Below are 18,413 nucleotides of genomic sequence, written 5' to 3'. Positions count from 1 at the left end.
AGCTCAAGGCCTAGAGTATATCCATCTCCCTCCGACAGTGCGGCCCTCCCTCAGTACTGGGCACCGGGAGGGAGGGAGGGAGGGAGGGAGTGTGGGCCTGGTTTATGGAGCTCAAGGCCTAGAGTATATCCATCTCCCTCCGACAGTGCGGCCCTCCCTCAGTACTGGGCACCGGGAGGGAGGGAGGGAGTGTGGGCCTGGATTATGGAGCTCAAGGCCTAGAGTATATCCATCTCCCTCCGACAGTGCGGCCCTCCCTCAGTACTGGGCACCGGGAGGGAGGGAGGGAGGGAGGGAGTGTGGGCCTGGATTATGGAGCTCAAGGCCTAGAGTATATCCATCTCCCTCCGACAGTGCGGCCCTCCCTCAGTACTGGTTGGGGGATTTGATGGGGCAGGGGGGGGTTAGTTGGTTGCTCCAGGATGTGATGCTGACCCAGAGGGTGTGAGATGAAGAGGGTAACAGACATTGAAACCCCCCTGGCCCACCCCAGCCCATCAGTCTAACTTGCGAAGGTGTATGTACATTATGCCGCTGCAGACGGTGAGCGGGAAGCTGAGCCAGGCCAAGATGTAACTGTATCCGAAGGATCCCTGTGTCTGAGCTCCGTGGATCTGCCTCTCGTGCAGGGTATAGATCAGCGCCGACACCAACACGCACAGACCTGCGGAAGCGAAGGGGAAGGCTAGTGGGAGGTCAGGGGGGTTTGGGGGGGGTGGGGGGGGGGGGGGGGGGGCGGAGAGAGACCCAAACGACGCACGTCTCTCATCCCCCACAACCCCTCATCGCTCAGGGGAATGGAGGGAGGGGCTTCGATGGGGTGGGGTGGGGGGGTTAGAGTGTGGAGGGAGAGTGGTGGATGGTAGTGACTGTACCTCAGGGTGTGGAGGGAGGGTGTTGGGTGGTAGGGACCGTGCCTCAGGGGGTGGAGGGAGGGTGTTGGATGGTAGGGACCGTGCCTCAAGGTGTGGAGGGAGGGTGTTGGATGGTAGGGACCGTGCCTCAGGGGGTGGAGGGACGGTGTTGGATGGTAGGGACCGTGCCTCAGGGTGTGGAGGGACGGTGTTGGATGGTAGGGACCGTGCCTCAGGGGGTGGAGGGAGGGTGTTGGATGGTAGGGACCGCGCCTCAAGGGGGTTGAGGGAGGGTGTTGGGTGGTAGAGACCGCGCCTCAGGGGGTGGAGGGAGGGTGTTGGGTGGTAGTGACGTACCTCAGGGTGTGGAGGGACTGTGCTGGGTGGTAATGACTGTCCCTCAGGGTGCGGAGGGAGTGTGTTGGGTGGTCGTGACTGTCCCTCAGGGTGTGGAGGGAGGGTGTTGGGTGGTAGTGACTGTCCCTCAGGGTGTGGAGGGAGGGGGTGGTGGTAGTGACCGTGTCTCAAGGTGTGGAGGGAGCATGTTGGGTGGCAGTGACTGTACCTCAGGGTGTGGAGGGAGGTGTTGGATGGTAGTGACCGTGTCTCAGGGTGTGGAGGGAGGGTGTTGGATGGTAGTGACCGTGTCTCAGGGTGTGGAGGGAGGGTGTTGGATGGTAGGGACCGTGTCTCAGGGTGTGGAGGGAGGGTGTTGGATGGTAGTGACCGCCCCTCAGGGTGTGGAGGGAGGTGTTGGATGGTAGTGACCGTGTCTCAGGGTGTGGAGGGAGGGTGTTGGATGGTAGTGACCGTGTCTCAGGGTGTGGAGGGAGGGTGCTGGCTGGTAGTTACCGCGCCTCTGGGTGTGGAGGGAGGGTGCTGGCTGGTAGTTACCGCGCCTCTGGGTGTGGAGGGAGGGTGTTGGGTGGTAGTTACCGCGCCTCTGGGTGTGGAGGGAGGGTGCTGGCTGGTAGTGACCGCGCCTCTGGGTGTGGAGGAGGAGGGTGGATGGTAGTGACCGCGCCTCTGGGTGTGGAGGGAGGGTGTTGGGTGGTAGTGACCGCGCCTCTGGGTGTGTAGGGAGGGTTCTGGGTGGTAGTGACCGCGCCTCTGGGTGTGTAGGGAGGGCGCTGGGTAGTCGTGACCGCGCCTCTGGGTGTGGAGGGAGGGTGTTGGGTGGTAGTGACCGCGCTTCTGGGTGTGTAGGGAGGGCGCTGGGTGGTAGTGACCTCATCTCAGGGTGTGGAGGGAGGGTGTTGGGTGGTAGTGACCGCACCTCTGGGTGTGGAGGAGGAGGGTGGATGGTAGTGACCGTTCCTCTGGGTGTGGAGGGAGGGTGTTGGGTGGTAGTGACGTACCACAGGGTGTGGAGGGAGGGTGTTGGGTGGTAGTGACCGCGCCTCTAGGAGTGGAGGGAGGGTGTTGGGTGGTAGTGACGTACCTCAGGGTGTGGAGGGAGGGTGTTGGGTGGTAGTGACTGTCCCTCAGGGTGTGGAGGGAGGGTGCTGGGTGGTAGTGACGTACCTCTGGGAGTGGAGGGAGGGTGTTGGGTGGTAGTGACGTACCTCAGGGTGTGGAGGGAGGGTGTTGGGTGGTAGTGACGTACCTCAGGGTGTGGAGGGAGGGTGTTGGGTGGTAGTGACATTACCTCAGGGTGTGGAGGGAGGGTGTTGGGTGGTACTGACTGTACTTCAGGGTGTGGAGGGAGGGTGCTGGGTGGTAGTGACCACACCTCTGGGTGTGGAGGGAGGGTGTTGGGTGGTAGTGACCGCGCCTCTGGGTGTGGAGGGAGGGGTGGTGGTAGTGACTGTGCCCCTGGGTGTGGAGGGAGTTTGTTTGCTGGTAGTGACCGCGCCTCAGGGTGTGGAGGGAGGGGGTGGTGGTAGTGACTGTACCTCAGGGTGTGGAGGGAAGGCGCTGGGTGGTAGTGACCGTGCTCAACGTGTGGAGGGAGGGTGTTGGGTGGTAGTGATCGTACTCAGGGTGTGGTGGGAGGGTGTAGGATGGTAGTGACTGTACCTCAGGGTGTGGAGGGAGGTTGCTGTGTGGTAGTGACCGCCCCTCAGTGTGTGGAGGGAGGGTGGTGGATGGTAGTGACTGTACCTCAGGGTGTGGAGGGAGGGTGTTGGGTGGTAGTGACCGTGCTTCAGGGTGTGGAGGGAGGGTGTTGGATGGTACTGTCCGTGCTCAGGGTGTGGAGGGAGGGTGCCGTGTGGTAGTGACAGTGCTCAGGGTGTGGAGAGAGGGTGCCGGGTGGTAGTGACAGTGCTCAGGGTGCGGAGGGAGGGTGTTGGGTGGTAGTGACTGTCCCTCAGAGTGTGGAGGGAGGGTGTTGAATGGTAGTGACTGTCCCTCAGTGTGTGGAGGGAGGGTGTTGAATGGTAGTGACCATTCTCTGGGTGTGGAGGGTGGGTGTTGGATGGTAGTGACCATTCTCTGGGTGTGGAGGGTGGGTGTTGGATGGTAGTGACTGTCCCTCAGAGTGTGGAGGGAGGGTGTTGGGTGGTTGTGACTGTCCCTCAGAGTGTGGAGGGAGGGTGTTGGGTGGTTGTGACTGTCCCTCAGAGTGTGGAGGGGGGGTGTTGGATGGTAGTGACTGTCCCTCAGAGTGTGGAGGGAGGGTGTTGGGTGGTAGTGACTGTCCCTCAGAGTGTGGAGGGAGGGTGTTTGCTGGTAGTGACCGCGCCTCTGGGTGTGGAGGGAGTTTGTTTGCTGGTAGTGACCGCGCCTCTGGGTGTGGAGGGAGTTTGTTTGCTGGTAGTGACCACCCCACAGGGTGTGGAGGGAGTTTGTTTGCTGGTAGTGACCACGCCTCTGGGTGTGGAGGGAGGATGTTGGGTGGTAGTGACTGTCCCTCAGAGTGTGGAGGGGGGGTGCTGGGTGGTTTTGACCGCGCCTCTGGGTGTGGAGGGAGGGTGTTTGCTGGTAGTGACCGCGCCTCTGGGTGTGGAGGGAGTTTGTTTGCTGGTAGTGACCGCGCCTCTGGGTGTGGAGGGAGTTTGTTTGCTGGTAGTGACCGTGCCTCTGGGTGTGGAGGGAGTTTGTTTGCTGGTAGTGACCGTGCCTCTGGGTGTGGAGGGAGTTTGTTAGCTGGTAGTGACCACCCCACAGGGTGTGGAGGGAGTTTGTTTGCTGGTAGTGACCGCGCCTCTGGGTGTGGAGGGAGGGTGTTTGCTGGTAGTGACCGCGCCTCTGGGTGTGGAGGGAGGGTGTTGGGTGGTAGTGACCGCGCCTCTGGGTGTGGAGGGAGGGTGTTTGCTGGTAGTGACCGCGCCTCTGGGTGTGGAGGGAGGGTGTTTGCTGGTAGTGACCGCGCCTCTGGGTGTGGAGGGAGGGTGTTTGCTGGTAGTGACCGCGCCTCTGGGTGTGGAGGGAGGGTGTTGGGTGGTAGTGACCGCGCCTCTGGGTGTGGAGGGAGGGTGTTTGCTGGTAGTGACCGCGCCTCTGGGTGTGGAGGGAGGGTGTTTGCTGGTAGTGACCACCCCACAGGGTGTGGAGGTAGAGTGTTGGCTGGTAGTGACCGCGCCTCTGGGTGTGGAGGGAGTTTGTTTGCTGGTAGTGACCGCGCCTCTGGGTGTGGAGGGAGGATGTTGGGTGGTAGTGACCGCACCTCTGGGTGTGGAGGGGGGGGGGGTGCTGGGTGCTAGTGACCGTGCCTCTGGGTGTGGAGGGGGGGCGCTGTGTGGTAGTGACCGTGCCTCTGGGTGTGGAGGGGGGCGCTGTGTGGTAGTGACCGCGCCTCTGGGTGTGGAGGGGGGGCGCTGTGTGGTAGTGACCGCGCCTCTTGGTGTGGAGAGAGGGTGTTGGCTGGTAGTGACCGCGCCTCTGGGTGTGGAGGGAGGGGGTGGTGGTAGTGACCGCGCCTCTGGGTGTGGAGGGAGGGTGTTGGGTGGTAGTGACCGCGCCTTTGGGTGTGGAGGGAGGGTGTTGGGTGGTAGTGACCACCCCTCTGGGTGTGGAGGGAGGGGGTGGTGGTAGTGACCGCGCCTCTGGGTGTGGAGGGAGTTTGTTTGCTGGTAGTGACCGCGCCTCTGGGTGTGGAGGGAGTTTGTTTGCTGGTAGTGACCGTGCCTCTGGGTGTGGAGGGAGGGTGTTGGGTGGTAGTGACCACACCTCTGGGTGTGGAGGGGGGTGTTGGGTGGTAGTGACCACCCCTCTGGGTGAGTAGGGAGGGTGCTGGGTGGTAGTGACTGCGCCTCTGGGTGTGGAGGGAGGGTGTTTGCTGGTAGAGACCGCGCCTCAGGGTGTGGAGGGAGCGCGCTGGGTGGTAGTGACCGCGCCTCTGGGTGTGGAGGGAGGGTGTTGGGTGGTAGTGACCGCGCCTTTGGGTGTGGAGGGAGGGTGTTGGGTGGTAGTGACCACGCCTCTGGGTGTGGAGGGAGGGGGTGGTGGTAGTGACCGCGCCTCTGGGTGTGGAGGGATGGGGTGGTGGTAGTGACCGCGCCTCTGGGTGTGGAGGGAGTTTGTTTGCTGGTAGTGACCGCGCCTCTGGGTGTGGAGGGAGTTTGTTGGGTGGTAGTGACCGCGCCTCAGGGTGTGGAGGGAGGAGGGGGGGGGGGGGTGGTGGACACTGACCTGCGAAGACCTGCAGGATCCCAGTCAGGTAGAAGAGACTCCCCTTCCTGAGGGTGTAGAGCTGGCACAGGAAGCTGAGGAGGGATCCGCTGGAGAAGAGGACGGACACTACCATCAGCGCCTGGGAGGCGTGCAGCCAGTCTGCAGGAGAGAAGCGCGCCCGTCGTTATCCGGCGCTGGGCCACGGCGGGGGGAGTCCGACAGCGTGAGGCAGCGATGGCCGCCGCCCTACCCACAACGCACCGCGCCCCTGAAAGCCCCATATATCTCCCAGCGGGGCAAGCGGGTTGATTGTGCATCACAGCCCCGCCTCCTGCCGCACGTCACACAGGGGCCCATTCAGCCCCGCCTCCTGCCGCACGTCACACAGGGGCCCATTCAGCCCCGCCTCCTGCCGCACGTCACACAGGGGCCCATTCAGCCCCGCCTCCTGCCTCACGTCACACAGGGGCCCATTCAGCCCCGCCTCCTGCCGCACGTCAAACAGGGGCCCATTCAGCCACGCCTCCTGCCGCACGTCACACAGGGGCCCATTCAGCCCCGCCTCCTGCCGCACGTCACACAGGGGCCCATTCAGCCCCGCCTCCTGCTGCACGTCACACAGGGGCCCATTCAGCCCCGCCTCCTGCTGCACGTCACACAGGGACAGGAGGCCATTCAGCCCCTCCTCCCTCCTCCAGCCCGTTACACACAGGGACAGGAGGCCATTCAGCCCCTCCTCCCTCCTCCTCCAGCCCGTTACACACAGGGACAGGAGGCCATTCAGCCCCTCCTCCTCCAGCCTGTTACACAGAGGAGGCCATTCAGCCCGTCTCACACACACGGTTTGACCCACCTTCCGGGCCTGCTGGCCCAAAGCCGGTGCAAGCCCATTGGCGACCGCTCTGACTGTACACACACTCACTCCAAAGGTCGCGGCTCTGGCCCTCCCCTGGGACCCACCAGGCCTGTAGGACACACAAAGGGAGATTCAGTAAGGCTCCCTCTACACCATCCCCCACTCCCAGGGACAGGGGGGTTAGAGACAGGGGAAAGCTCCCTGTACCCTGCCCAGCTCTCCCTGGGGACAGTAGGGGCTTGGAGACCGGGTAAAGCTCACTGTACACTGCCCAGCTCTCCCTGGGGACAGCAGGGGGTGGGTTAGAGACAGGGTAAAGCTCCCTGTACCCTGCCCAGCTCTCCCTGGGGACAGTAGGGGCTTGGAGACCGGGTAAAGCTCCATGTACCCTGCCCAGCTCTCCCCAGGGGACAGCACTAGGTTAGAGACAGGGTAAAGCTCCCTGTACCCTGCCCAGCCCTCCCTGGGGACAGCAGTGGGGGGTTAGAGACAGGGTAAAGCTCCCTGTACCCTGCCCAGCTCTCCCTGGGGACAGCAGGGGGGTTAGAGACAGGGTAAAGCTCCCTGTACCCTGCCCAGCTCTCCCTGGGGACAGCAGCGGGGGGGAGTTAGAGACAGGGTAAAGCTCCCTGTACCCTGTCTCCCCGGGGACAGTAGGGGGGTTAGAGACAGGTAAAGCTCCCTGTACCCTGCCCAGCTCTCCCTGGGGACAGCACGGGGGGGTTTAGAGACAGGGTAAAGCTCCCTGTACCCTGCCAAGCTCTCCCTGGGGACAGCACGAGGTTAGAGACAGGGTAAAGCTCCCTGTACCCTGCCCAGCTCTCCCTGGGGACAGCAGGGGGTGGGTTAGAGACAGGGTAAAGCTCCCTGTACCCTGCCCAGCTCTCCCCGGGGACAGCAGGGGGGTTAGAGACAGGGTAAAGCTCCCTGTACCCTGCCCAGCTCTCCCTGGGGACAGCAGTGGGGGTTAGAGACAGGGTAAAGCTCCCTGTACCCTGCCCAGCTCTCCCTGGGGACAGCACGGGGAGTTAGAGACAGGGTAAAGCTCCCTGTACCCTGCCCAGCTCTCCCTGGGGACAGCAGTGGGGGGTGAGAGACAGGGTAAAGCTCCCTGTACCCTGCCCAGCTCTCCCTGGGGACAGCAGGGGGTGGGTTAGAGACAGGGTAAAGCTCCCTGTACCCTGCCCAGCTCTCCCTGGGGACAGCAGGGGGGTTAGAGACAGGGTAAAGCTCCCTGTACCCTGCCCAGCTCTCCCTGGGGACAGCACTAGGTTAGAGACAGGGTAAAGCTCCCTGTACCCTGCCCAGCTCTTCCTGGGGACAGCACTAGGTTAGAGACAGGGTAAAGCTCCCTGTACCCTGCCCAGCTCTCCCTCGGGACAGCAGGGGGGTTAGAGACAGGGTAAAGCTCCCTGTACCCTGCCCAGCTCTCCCTGGGGACAGCAGGGGGGTTAGAGACAGGGTAAAGCTCCCTGTACCCTGCCCAGCTCTCCCTCGGGACAGCAGGGGGGTTAGAGACAGGGTAAAGCTCCCTGTACCCTGCCCAGCTCTCCCTGGGGACAGCAGCGGGGGGGAGTTAGAGACAGGGTAAAGCTCCCTGTACCCTGTCTCCCCGGGGACAGTAGGGGGGTTAGAGACAGGTAAAGCTCCCTGTACCCTGCCCAGCTCTCCCTGGGGACAGCACGGGGGGGTTTAGAGACAGGGTAAAGCTCCCTGTACCCTGCCAAGCTCTCCCTGGGGACAGCACGAGGTTAGAGACAGGGTAAAGCTCCCTGTACCCTGCCCAGCTCTCCCTGGGGACAGCAGGGGGTGGGTTAGAGACAGGGTAAAGCTCCCTGTACCCTGCCCAGCTCTCCCCGGGGACAGCAGGGGGGTTAGAGACAGGGTAAAGCTCCCTGTACCCTGTCTCCCCGGGGACAGTAGGGGGGTTAGAGACAGGTAAAGCTCCCTGTACCCTGCCCAGCTCTCCCTGGGGACAGCACGGGGGGTTGGAGACAGGGTAAAGCTCCCTGTACCCTGCCCAGCTCTCCCTGGGGATAGCACGAGGTTAGAGACAGGGTAAAGCTCCCTGTACCCTGCCCAGCTCTCCCTGGGGACAGCAGGGGGTGGGTTAGAGACAGGGTAAAGCTCCCTGTACCCTGCCCAGCTCTCCCTGGGGACAGCAGGGGGGTTAGAGACAGGGTAAAGCTCCCTGTACCCTGCCCAGCTCTCCCTGGGGACAGCACTAGGTTAGAGACAGGGTAAAGCTCCCTGTACCCTGCCCAGCTCTCCCTGGGGACAGCACGGGGGGGTTTAGAGACAGGGTAAAGCTCTCTGTACCCTGCCCAGCTCTCCCTGGGGACAGCACTAGGTTAGAGACAGGGTAAAGCTCCCTGTACCCTGCCCAGCTCTCCCTCGGGACAGCAGGGGGGTTAGAGACAGGGTAAAGCTCCCTGTACCCTGCCCAGCTCTCCCTGGGGACAGCAGGGGGGTTAGAGACAGGGTAAAGCTCCCTGTACCCTGCCCAGCTCTCCCTCGGGACAGCAGGCGGGTTAGAGACAGGGTAAAGCTCCCTGTACCCTGCCCAGCTCTCCCTGGGGACAGCAGGGGGTGGGTTAGAGACAGGTAAAGCTCCCTGTACCCTGCCCAGCTCTCCCTGGGGATAGCACGAGGTTAGAGACAGGGTAAAGCTCCCTGTACCCTGCCCAGCTCTCCCTGGGGACAGCAGGGGGTGGGTTAGAGACAGGGTAAAGCTCCCTGTACCCTGCCCAGCTCTCCCTGGGGACAGCACTAGGTTAGAGACAGGGTAAAGCTCCCTGTACCCTGCCCAGCTCTCCCTGGGGACAGTAGGGGGGTTGGAGACAGGGTAAAGCTCCCTGTACCCTGCCCAGCTCTCCCTGGGGACAGTAGGAGGGTTGGAGACAGGGTAAAGCTCCCTGTACCCTGCCCAGCTCTCCCTGGGGACAGCAGGGGGTGGGTTAGAGACAGGGTAAAGCTCCCTGTACCCTGCCCAGCTCTCCCTGGGGACAGCAGGGGGTGGGTTAGAGACAGGGTAAAGCTCCCTGTACCCTGCCCAGCTCTCCCTGGGGACAGCAGGGGGGTTAGAGACAGGGTAAAGCTCCCTGTACCCTGCCCAGCTCTCCCTGGGGACAGCACTAGGTTAGAGACAGGGTAAAGCTCCCTGTACCCTGCCCAGCTCTTCCTGGGGACAGCACTAGGTTAGAGACAGGGTAAAGCTCCCTGTACCCTGCCCAGCTCTCCCTCGGGACAGCAGGGGGGTTAGAGACAGGGTAAAGCTCCCTGTACCCTGCCCAGCTCTCCCTGGGGACAGCAGGGGGGTTAGAGACAGGGTAAAGCTCCCTGTACCCTGCCCAGCTCTCCCTCGGGACAGCAGGGGGGTTAGAGACAGGGTAAAGCTCCCTGTACCCTGCCCAGCTCTCCCTGGGGACAGCAGCGGGGGGGAGTTAGAGACAGGGTAAAGCTCCCTGTACCCTGTCTCCCCGGGGACAGTAGGGGGGTTAGAGACAGGTAAAGCTCCCTGTACCCTGCCCAGCTCTCCCTGGGGACAGCACGGGGGGTTGGAGACAGGGTAAAGCTCCCTGTACCCTGCCCAGCTCTCCCTGGGGATAGCACGAGGTTAGAGACAGGGTAAAGCTCCCTGTACCCTGCCCAGCTCTCCCTGGGGACAGCAGGGGGTGGGTTAGAGACAGGGTAAAGCTCCCTGTACCCTGCCCAGCTCTCCCTGGGGACAGCACTAGGTTAGAGACAGGGTAAAGCTCCCTGTACCCTGCCCAGCTCTCCCTGGGGACAGTAGGGGGGTTGGAGACAGGGTAAAGCTCCCTGTACCCTGCCCAGCTCTCCCTGGGGACAGCACTAGGTTAGAGACAGGGTAAAGCTCCCTGTACCCTGCCCAGCTCTCCCTGGGGACAGCACGGGGGGGTTGGAGACAGGGTAAAGCTCCCTGTACCCTGCCCAGCTCTCCCTGGGGACAGCACGGGGGGGTTGGAGACAGGGTAAAGCTCCCTGTACCCTGCCCAGCTCTCCCCAGGGGACAGCAGGGGCTGGTTGACTTACATTATGAATGGTAGCAATGTAGAGGAGGACCAGCCCAGCCAAATGCAGGAGTAGCAGCATTGGGAGCAATGGGGACATCATCCTGGACGGATCTGGAAGACAGAGACCGACTGGTTTTCGGGGTGGTCACAGCGGGAGTCCCTTCTGCCCTTCCCTCCTCCTCCTACCCCACCCCCCCACCCCCCCAGTCAGAACCAGCTGATAGTTAGAGACCATCGTCTACACTGTCTCTGTCTCCTGCTGTTCGAATCCATCAGTCCCTGACTGACCCTCTCCCCCCCGCCCCCCGTCCTGAACCCACTCTCCGAAACCCTCTGTCTGGGTCTCTCCCCTCACCTCTCACATACTCCCACGGTCTGTGTGTGTGTGTGTGTGTGTGTCTCAGTCACTCTGTGTATGTGTGTGCGTGTGTGTGTCACACTGTGTGTGTCTGTGTCACTCTGATTGTGTATGTGTGTGCGTGTGTGTGTCACACTGTGTGTCTGTGTCACTCTATGTGTGCGCGTGTGTGTGTCTGTGTCACTCTGTGTATGTTTGTATCACACTGTGTGTATCTGTGTCACTCTGATTGTGTATGTGTGACGCGTGTGTGTGTCACACTGTGTGTGTGTCACTCTGACTGTGTATGTGTGTGTGTCTGTGTCACTCTGTTTGTGTATGTGTGTGCGTGTGTGTGTCACACTGTGTGTCTGTGTCACTCTATGTGTGCGCGTGTGTGTGTCTGTGTCACTCTGTGTATGTTTGTATCACACTGTGTGTATCTGTGTCACTCTGATTGTGTATGTGTGACGCGTGTGTGTGTCACACTGTGTGTGTGTCACTCTGACTGTGTTTGTGTGTGTGTCTGTGTCACTCTGTTTGTGTATGTGTGTGTGCCACACTGTGTGTCTGTGTCACTCTGACTGTGTATGTGTGTGTGTCTGTGTCACTCTGTGTATGTGTGTGTGTGTCACACTGTGTATCTGTGTCACTCTGATTGTGTATGTGTGTGCGTGTGTATGTCACACTGTGTGTGTCTGTGTCACTCTGTGTATGTGTGTGTGTGTCACCCTGTGTATCTGTGTCACTCTGATTGTGTATGTGTGTGCGTGTGTATGTCACACTGTGTGTGTCTGTGTCACTCTGATTGTGTATGTGTGTGCGTCACACTGTGTGTGTGTCACTCTGTTTGTGTATGTGTGTGTGTACGTGTGTGTGTCACACTGTGTGTGTCTGTGTCACTCTGTATATGTGTGTGTGTGTCACACTGTGTGTGTCTGTGTCACTCTGTATGTGTGTCACTTCGTGTATGTGTGTGTGTCAGTCTGTCACTGTGTGTGTGTCTTTGTGTCACACTGTGTGTGTGTGTGTGTGTCTGTGTCACTCTGTGTGTGTGTCTGTGCCCCTGTGTCACACTGTGTGTGTCACTGTGTATCTGTGTCTCTCTCTGTGCCCCTGTGTCACTCTGTGTGTGTGTCTCTCTCTCTATCACTCTGTGTGTGTCTCTGTCACTGTGAGTATGTGTCTCTCTCTGTGTTACTCTGTCTCTCTTTGTGTCTCTGTGTGTCTGTGTGTCTTTCTCTCTCTCTCACTATGTGTGTGTGTCTCTGAGTCATTCTGTGTGTGTCTCTCTTTGAGTCACTCTGCATGTCTCCCTTTCTCGGTCACTCTGTGTCTGTGTGTGTGTGTGTGTCTCTCTCTCTGTGTCAGTCTGTGTGTGTGTGTGTCTCTGTGTCAGTCTGTGTGTGTGTCTCTGTGTCAGTCTGTGTGTGTGTGTGTGTGTGTCTCTGTGTCAGTCTGTGTGTGTAAGTCTGTGTGTGTGTGTCTCTGAGTCAGTCTGTGTGTGTAAGTCTGTGTGTGTGTGTCTCTGTGTCAGTGTGTGTGTGTGTCTCTGTATATGTGTGTGTGTCTCTGAGTCAGTCTGTGTGTGTGTGTCTCTGTATATGTGTGTGTGTCTCTGAGTCAGTCTGTGTGTGTGTCTCTGTGTCAGTGTGTGTGTGTGTCTCTGTATATGTGTGTGTGTCTCTGTGTCAGTGTGTGTGTGTGTCTCTGTATATGTGTGTGTGTCTCTGAGTCAGTCTGTGTGTGTGTGTCTCTGTATATGTGTGTGTGTCTCTGAGTCAGTCTGTGTGTGTGTCTCTGAGTCAGTCTGTGTGTGTGTCTCTGTATATGTGTGTGTGTGTCTCTGAGTCAGTCTGTGTGTGTGTGTCTCTGTATATGTGTGTGTGTCTCTCTGTGTCAGTGTGTGTGTGTGTCTCTGTATATGTGTGTGTGTCTCTGAGTCAGTCTGTGTGTGTGTGTCTCTGTATATGTGTGTGTGTGTCTCTGAGTCAGTGTGTGTGTGTGTCTCTGTATATGTGTGTGTGTCTCTGAGTCAGTGTGTGTGTGTGTCTCTGTATATGTGTGTGTGTGTCTCTGTGTCAGTGTGTGTGTGTGTCTCTGTATATGTGTGTGTGTCTCTGTGTCAGTGTGTGTGTGTCTCTGAGTGAGTCTGTGTGTGTGTGTGTCTCTCTCTCTCTGAGTCAGTCTGTGTGTGTGTGTGTCTCTCCCTCTCTGTGTGTCAGTCTGTGTGTGTGTGTCTCTGTGTCAGTCTGTGTGTGTGTCTCTCTCTCTGTGTCAGTCTGTGTGTGTGTCTCTGTGTCAGTCTGTGTGTGTGTCTCTGAGTACGTGTGTGTGTTTCTCTGTGTCAGTCTGTGTGTGTGTCTCTCTCTCTGAGTCAGTCTGTGTGAGTGTCTCTGTGCATGTGTGTGTGTGTCTCTGTGCATGTGTGTGTGTGTCTCTGTGTCGGTCTGTGTGTGTGTCTCTGTGTCAGTCTGTGTGTGTGTCTCTCTCTCTGAGTCAGTCTGTGTGTGTGTCTTTCTCTCTGAGTCAGTCTGTGTGTGTGTCTCTGTGCATGTGTGTGTGTGTCTCTGTGTCTGTCTGTGTGTGTGTCTCTGTGTCAGTCTGTGTGTGTGTTTCTCTGTGTCAGTCTGTGCGTGTGTGTCTCTGTGTCAGTCTGTGTGTGTGTCTCTGTGTCAGTCTGTGTGTGTGTGTGTGTGTCTCTCTCTCTCTGAGTCAGTCTGTGTGTGTGTCTTTCTCTCTGAGTCAGTCTGTGTGTGTGTCTCTGTGCATGTGTGTGTGTGTCTCTGTGTCTGTCTGTGTGTGTGTCTCTGTGTCGGTCTGTGTGTGTGTCTCTGAGTACGTGTGTGTGTTTCTCTGTGTCAGTCTGTGCGTGTGTGTCTCTGTGTCAGTCTGTGTGTGTGTCTCTCTCTCTGTGTCAGTCTGTGTGTGTGTCTCTGTGTCAGTCTGTGTGTGTGTGTGTGTGTGTGTGTGTGTCTCTGTGTCAGTCTGTGTGTGTCTCTCTCTGAGTCAGTCTGTGTGTGCGTGTGTGTCTCTGTGTCAGTCTGTGTGTGTGTCTCTGTGTCAGTCTGTGTGTGTGTCTCTCTCTCTGTGTCAGTCTGTGTGTGTGTCTCTGTGTCAGTCTGTGTGTGTGTCTCTCTGAGTCAGTCTGTGTGTGTGTCTCTCTCTCTGAGTCAGTCTGTGTGTGTGTCTTTCTCTCTGAGTCAGTCTGTGTGTGTGTCTCTGTGCATGTGTGTGTGTGTCTCTGTGTCGGTCTGTGTGTGTGTGTGTCTCTGTGTCAGTCTGTGTGTGTGTGTCTCTCTCTCTGAGTCAGTCTGTGTGTGTCTCTCTCTCTCTGTGTCAGTCTGTGTGTGTCTCTCTCTGAGTCAGTCTGTGTGTGTGTGTCTTTCTCTCTGAGTCAGTCTGTGTGTGTGTCTCTGTGCATGTGTGTGTGTGTCTCTGTGTCGGTCTGTGTGTGTGTCTCTGTGTCAGTCTGTGTGTGTGTCTCTGAGTACGTGTGTGTGTTTCTCTGTGTCAGTCTGTGCGTGTGTGTCTCTGTGTCAGTCTGTGTGTGTGTGTCTCTGTATATGTGTGTCTCTCTCTCTGTGTCAGTCTGTGTGTGTGTCTCTGTATATGTGTGTGTGTCTCTGAGTCAGTCTGTGTGTGTGTCTCTGTATATGTGTGTGTGTCTCTGAGTCAGTCTGTGTGTGTGTCTCTGTATATGTGTGTGTGTGTCTCTGTGTCAGTGTGTGTGTGTGTCTCTGTATATGTGTGTGTGTCTCTGAGTCAGTCTGTGTGTGTGTCTCTGTATATGTGTGTGTGTGTCTCTGTGTCAGTGTGTGTGTGTGTCTCTGTATATGTGTGTGTGTCTCTGAGTCAGTCTGTGTGTGTGTCTCTGTATATGTGTGTGTGTGTCTCTGTGTCAGTGTGTGTGTGTGTCTCTGTATATGTGTGTGTGTCTCTGTGTCAGTGTGTGTGTGTCTCTGAGTGAGTCTGTGTGTGTGTGTGTCTCTCTCTCTCTGAGTCAGTCTGTGTGTGTGTGTCTCTCCCTCTCTGTGTGTCAGTCTGTGTGTGTGTGTCTCTGTGTCAGTCTGTGTGTGTGTCTCTCTCTCTGTGTCAGTCTGTGTGTGTGTCTCTGTGTCAGTCTGTGTGTGTGTCTCTGAGTACGTGTGTGTGTTTCTCTGTGTCAGTCTGTGTGTGTGTCTCTCTCTCTGAGTCAGTCTGTGTGAGTGTCTCTGTGCATGTGTGTGTGTGTCTCTGTGCATGTGTGTGTGTGTCTCTGTGTCGGTCTGTGTGTGTGTCTCTGTGTCAGTCTGTGTGTGTGTCTCTCTCTCTGAGTCAGTCTGTGTGTGTGTCTTTCTCTCTGAGTCAGTCTGTGTGTGTGTCTCTGTGCATGTGTGTGTGTGTCTCTGTGTCTGTCTGTGTGTGTGTCTCTGTGTCAGTCTGTGTGTGTGTCTCTGAGTACGTGTGTGTGTTTCTCTGTGTCAGTCTGTGCGTGTGTGTCTCTGTGTCAGTCTGTGTGTGTGTCTCTGTGTCAGTCTGTGTGTGTGTGTGTGTCTCTCTCTCTCTCTGAGTCAGTCTGTGTGTGTGTCTTTCTCTCTGAGTCAGTCTGTGTGTGTGTCTCTGTGCATGTGTGTGTGTGTCTCTGTGTCTGTCTGTGTGTGTGTCTCTGTGTCGGTCTGTGTGTGTGTCTCTGAGTACGTGTGTGTGTTTCTCTGTGTCAGTCTGTGCGTGTGTGTCTCTGTGTCAGTCTGTGTGTGTGTCTCTCTCTCTGTGTCAGTCTGTGTGTGTGTCTCTGTGTCAGTCTGTGTGTGTGTGTGTGTGTGTGTGTGTGTCTCTGTGTCAGTCTGTGTGTGTCTCTCTCTGAGTCAGTCTGTGTGTGCGTGTGTGTCTCTGTGTCAGTCTGTGTGTGTGTCTCTGTGTCAGTCTGTGTGTGTGTCTCTCTCTCTCTGTCAGTCTGTGTGTGTGTCTCTGTGTCAGTCTGTGTGTGTGTCTCTCTGAGTCAGTCTGTGTGTGTGTCTCTCTCTCTGAGTCAGTCTGTGTGTGTGTCTTTCTCTCTGAGTCAGTCTGTGTGTGTGTCTCTGTGCATGTGTGTGTGTGTCTCTGTGTCGGTCTGTGTGTGTGTGTGTCTCTGTGTCAGTCTGTGTGTGTGTGTCTCTCTCTCTGAGTCAGTCTGTGTGTGTCTCTCTCTCTCTGTGTCAGTCTGTGTGTGTCTCTCTCTGAGTCAGTCTGTGTGTGTGTGTCTTTCTCTCTGAGTCAGTCTGTGTGTGTGTCTCTGTGCATGTGTGTGTGTGTCTCTGTGTCGGTCTGTGTGTGTGTCTCTGTGTCAGTCTGTGTGTGTGTCTCTGAGTACGTGTGTGTGTTTCTCTGTGTCAGTCTGTGCGTGTGTGTCTCTGTGTCAGTCTGTGTGTGTGTGTCTCTGTATATGTGTGTCTCTCTCTCTGTGTCAGTCTGTGTGTGTGTCTCTGTATATGTGTGTGTGTCTCTGAGTCAGTCTGTGTGTGTGTCTCTGTATATGTGTGTGTGTCTCTGAGTCAGTCTGTGTGTGTGTCTCTGTATATGTGTGTGTGTGTCTCTGTGTCAGTGTGTGTGTGTGTCTCTGTATATGTGTGTGTGTCTCTGAGTCAGTCTGTGTGTGTGTCTCTGTATATGTGTGTGTGTGTCTCTGTGTCAGTGTGTGTGTGTGTCTCTGTATATGTGTGTGTGTCTCTGAGTCAGTCTGTGTGTGTGTCTCTGTATATGTGTGTGTGTGTCTCTGTGTCAGTGTGTGTGTGTGTCTCTGTATATGTGTGTGTGTCTCTGTGTCAGTGTGTGTGTGTCTCTGAGTGAGTCTGTGTGTGTGTGTGTCTCTCTCTCTCTGAGTCAGTCTGTGTGTGTGTGTCTCTCCCTCTCTGTGTGTCAGTCTGTGTGTGTGTGTCTCTGTGTCAGTCTGTGTGTGTGTCTCTCTCTCTGTGTCAGTCTGTGTGTGTGTCTCTGTGTCAGTCTGTGTGTGTGTCTCTGAGTACGTGTGTGTGTTTCTCTGTGTCAGTCTGTGTGTGTGTCTCTCTCTCTGAGTCAGTCTGTGTGAGTGTCTCTGTGCATGTGTGTGTGTGTCTCTGTGCATGTGTGTGTGTGTCTCTGTGTCGGTCTGTGTGTGTGTCTCTGTGTCAGTCTGTGTGTGTGTCTCTCTCTCTGAGTCAGTCTGTGTGTGTGTCTTTCTCTCTGAGTCAGTCTGTGTGTGTGTCTCTGTGCATGTGTGTGTGTGTCTCTGTGTCTGTCTGTGTGTGTGTCTCTGTGTCAGTCTGTGTGTGTGTCTCTGAGTACGTGTGTGTGTTTCTCTGTGTCAGTCTGTGCGTGTGTGTCTCTGTGTCAGTCTGTGTGTGTGTCTCTGTGTCAGTCTGTGTGTGTGTGTGTCTCTCTCTCTCTCTCTGAGTCAGTCTGTGTGTGTGTCTTTCTCTCTGAGTCAGTCTGTGTGTGTGTCTCTGTGCATGTGTGTGTGTGTCTCTGTGTCTGTCTGTGTGTGTGTCTCTGTGTCGGTCTGTGTGTGTGTCTCTGAGTACGTGTGTGTGTTTCTCTGTGTCAGTCTGTGCGTGTGTGTCTCTGTGTCAGTCTGTGTGTGTGTCTCTCTCTCTGTGTCAGTCTGTGTGTGTGTCTCTGTGTCAGTCTGTGTGTGTGTGTGTGTGTGTGTGTGTGTCTCTGTGTCAGTCTGTGTGTGTCTCTCTCTGAGTCAGTCTGTGTGTGCGTGTGTGTCTCTGTGTCAGTCTGTGTGTGTGTCTCTGTGTCAGTCTGTGTGTGTGTCTCTCTCTCTCTGTCAGTCTGTGTGTGTGTCTCTGTGTCAGTCTGTGTGTGTGTCTCTCTGAGTCAGTCTGTGTGTGTGTCTCTCTCTCTGAGTCAGTCTGTGTGTGTGTCTTTCTCTCTGAGTCAGTCTGTGTGTGTGTCTCTGTGCATGTGTGTGTGTGTCTCTGTGTCGGTCTGTGTGTGTGTGTGTCTCTGTGTCAGTCTGTGTGTGTGTGTCTCTCTCTCTGAGTCAGTCTGTGTGTGTCTCTCTCTCTCTGTGTCAGTCTGTGTGTGTCTCTCTCTGAGTCAGTCTGTGTGTGTGTGTCTTTCTCTCTGAGTCAGTCTGTGTGTGTGTCTCTGTGCATGTGTGTGTGTGTCTCTGTGTCGGTCTGTGTGTGTGTCTCTGTGTCAGTCTGTGTGTGTGTCTCTGAGTACGTGTGTGTGTTTCTCTGTGTCAGTCTGTGCGTGTGTGTCTCTGTGTCAGTCTGTGTGTGTGTGTCTCTGTATATGTGTGTCTCTCTCTCTGTGTCAGTCTGTGTGTGTGTCTCTGTATATGTGTGTGTGTCTCTGAGTCAGTCTGTGTGTGTGTCTCTGTATATGTGTGTGTGTCTCTGAGTCAGTCTGTGTGTGTGTCTCTGTATATGTGTGTGTGTGTCTCTGTGTCAGTGTGTGTGTGTGTCTCTGTATATGTGTGTGTGTCTCTGAGTCAGTCTGTGTGTGTGTCTCTGTATATGTGTGTGTGTGTCTCTGTGTCAGTGTGTGTGTGTGTCTCTGTATATGTGTGTGTGTCTCTGAGTCAGTCTGTGTGTGTGTCTCTGTATATGTGTGTGTGTGTCTCTGTGTCAGTGTGTGTGTGTGTCTCTGTATATGTGTGTGTGTCTCTGTGTCAGTGTGTGTGTGTCTCTGAGTGAGTCTGTGTGTGTGTGTGTCTCTCTCTCTCTGAGTCAGTCTGTGTGTGTGTGTCTCTCCCTCTCTGTGTGTCAGTCTGTGTGTGTGTGTCTCTGTGTCAGTCTGTGTGTGTGTCTCTCTCTCTGTGTCAG

General features: G+C 56.8%; 1 protein-coding gene across 1 annotated transcript in view; it reads right to left on the bottom strand.

The window, feature by feature from the left end:
• Positions 1-295: 295 nt before the first annotated feature.
• The window catches only part of LOC140473741 (peripheral myelin protein 22-like), a 32,875-nt gene continuing 14,757 nt past the window's right edge, over positions 296-18,413 (bottom strand). The window contains exons 2-5 of the mRNA XM_072567636.1: positions 10,321-10,412; positions 6,265-6,376; positions 5,430-5,570; positions 296-664 (exon numbers count right to left, since the gene is read on the bottom strand). Coding sequence (XP_072423737.1) covers positions 498-664; positions 5,430-5,570; positions 6,265-6,376; positions 10,321-10,401 — 501 coding nt within the window. The 5' untranslated portion in view covers positions 10,402-10,412 and the 3' untranslated portion in view covers positions 296-497. The remainder of the gene's footprint in view (positions 665-5,429; positions 5,571-6,264; positions 6,377-10,320; positions 10,413-18,413) is intronic.

Source organism: Chiloscyllium punctatum, unplaced genomic scaffold (assembly GCF_047496795.1).
Source record: "Chiloscyllium punctatum isolate Juve2018m unplaced genomic scaffold, sChiPun1.3 scaffold_705, whole genome shotgun sequence".
NCBI lineage: Eukaryota > Metazoa > Chordata > Chondrichthyes > Orectolobiformes > Hemiscylliidae > Chiloscyllium > Chiloscyllium punctatum.
The sequence above is the reverse complement of the archived record's forward strand: the minus strand, read 5'-3'. Positions and strand labels throughout refer to the sequence as shown.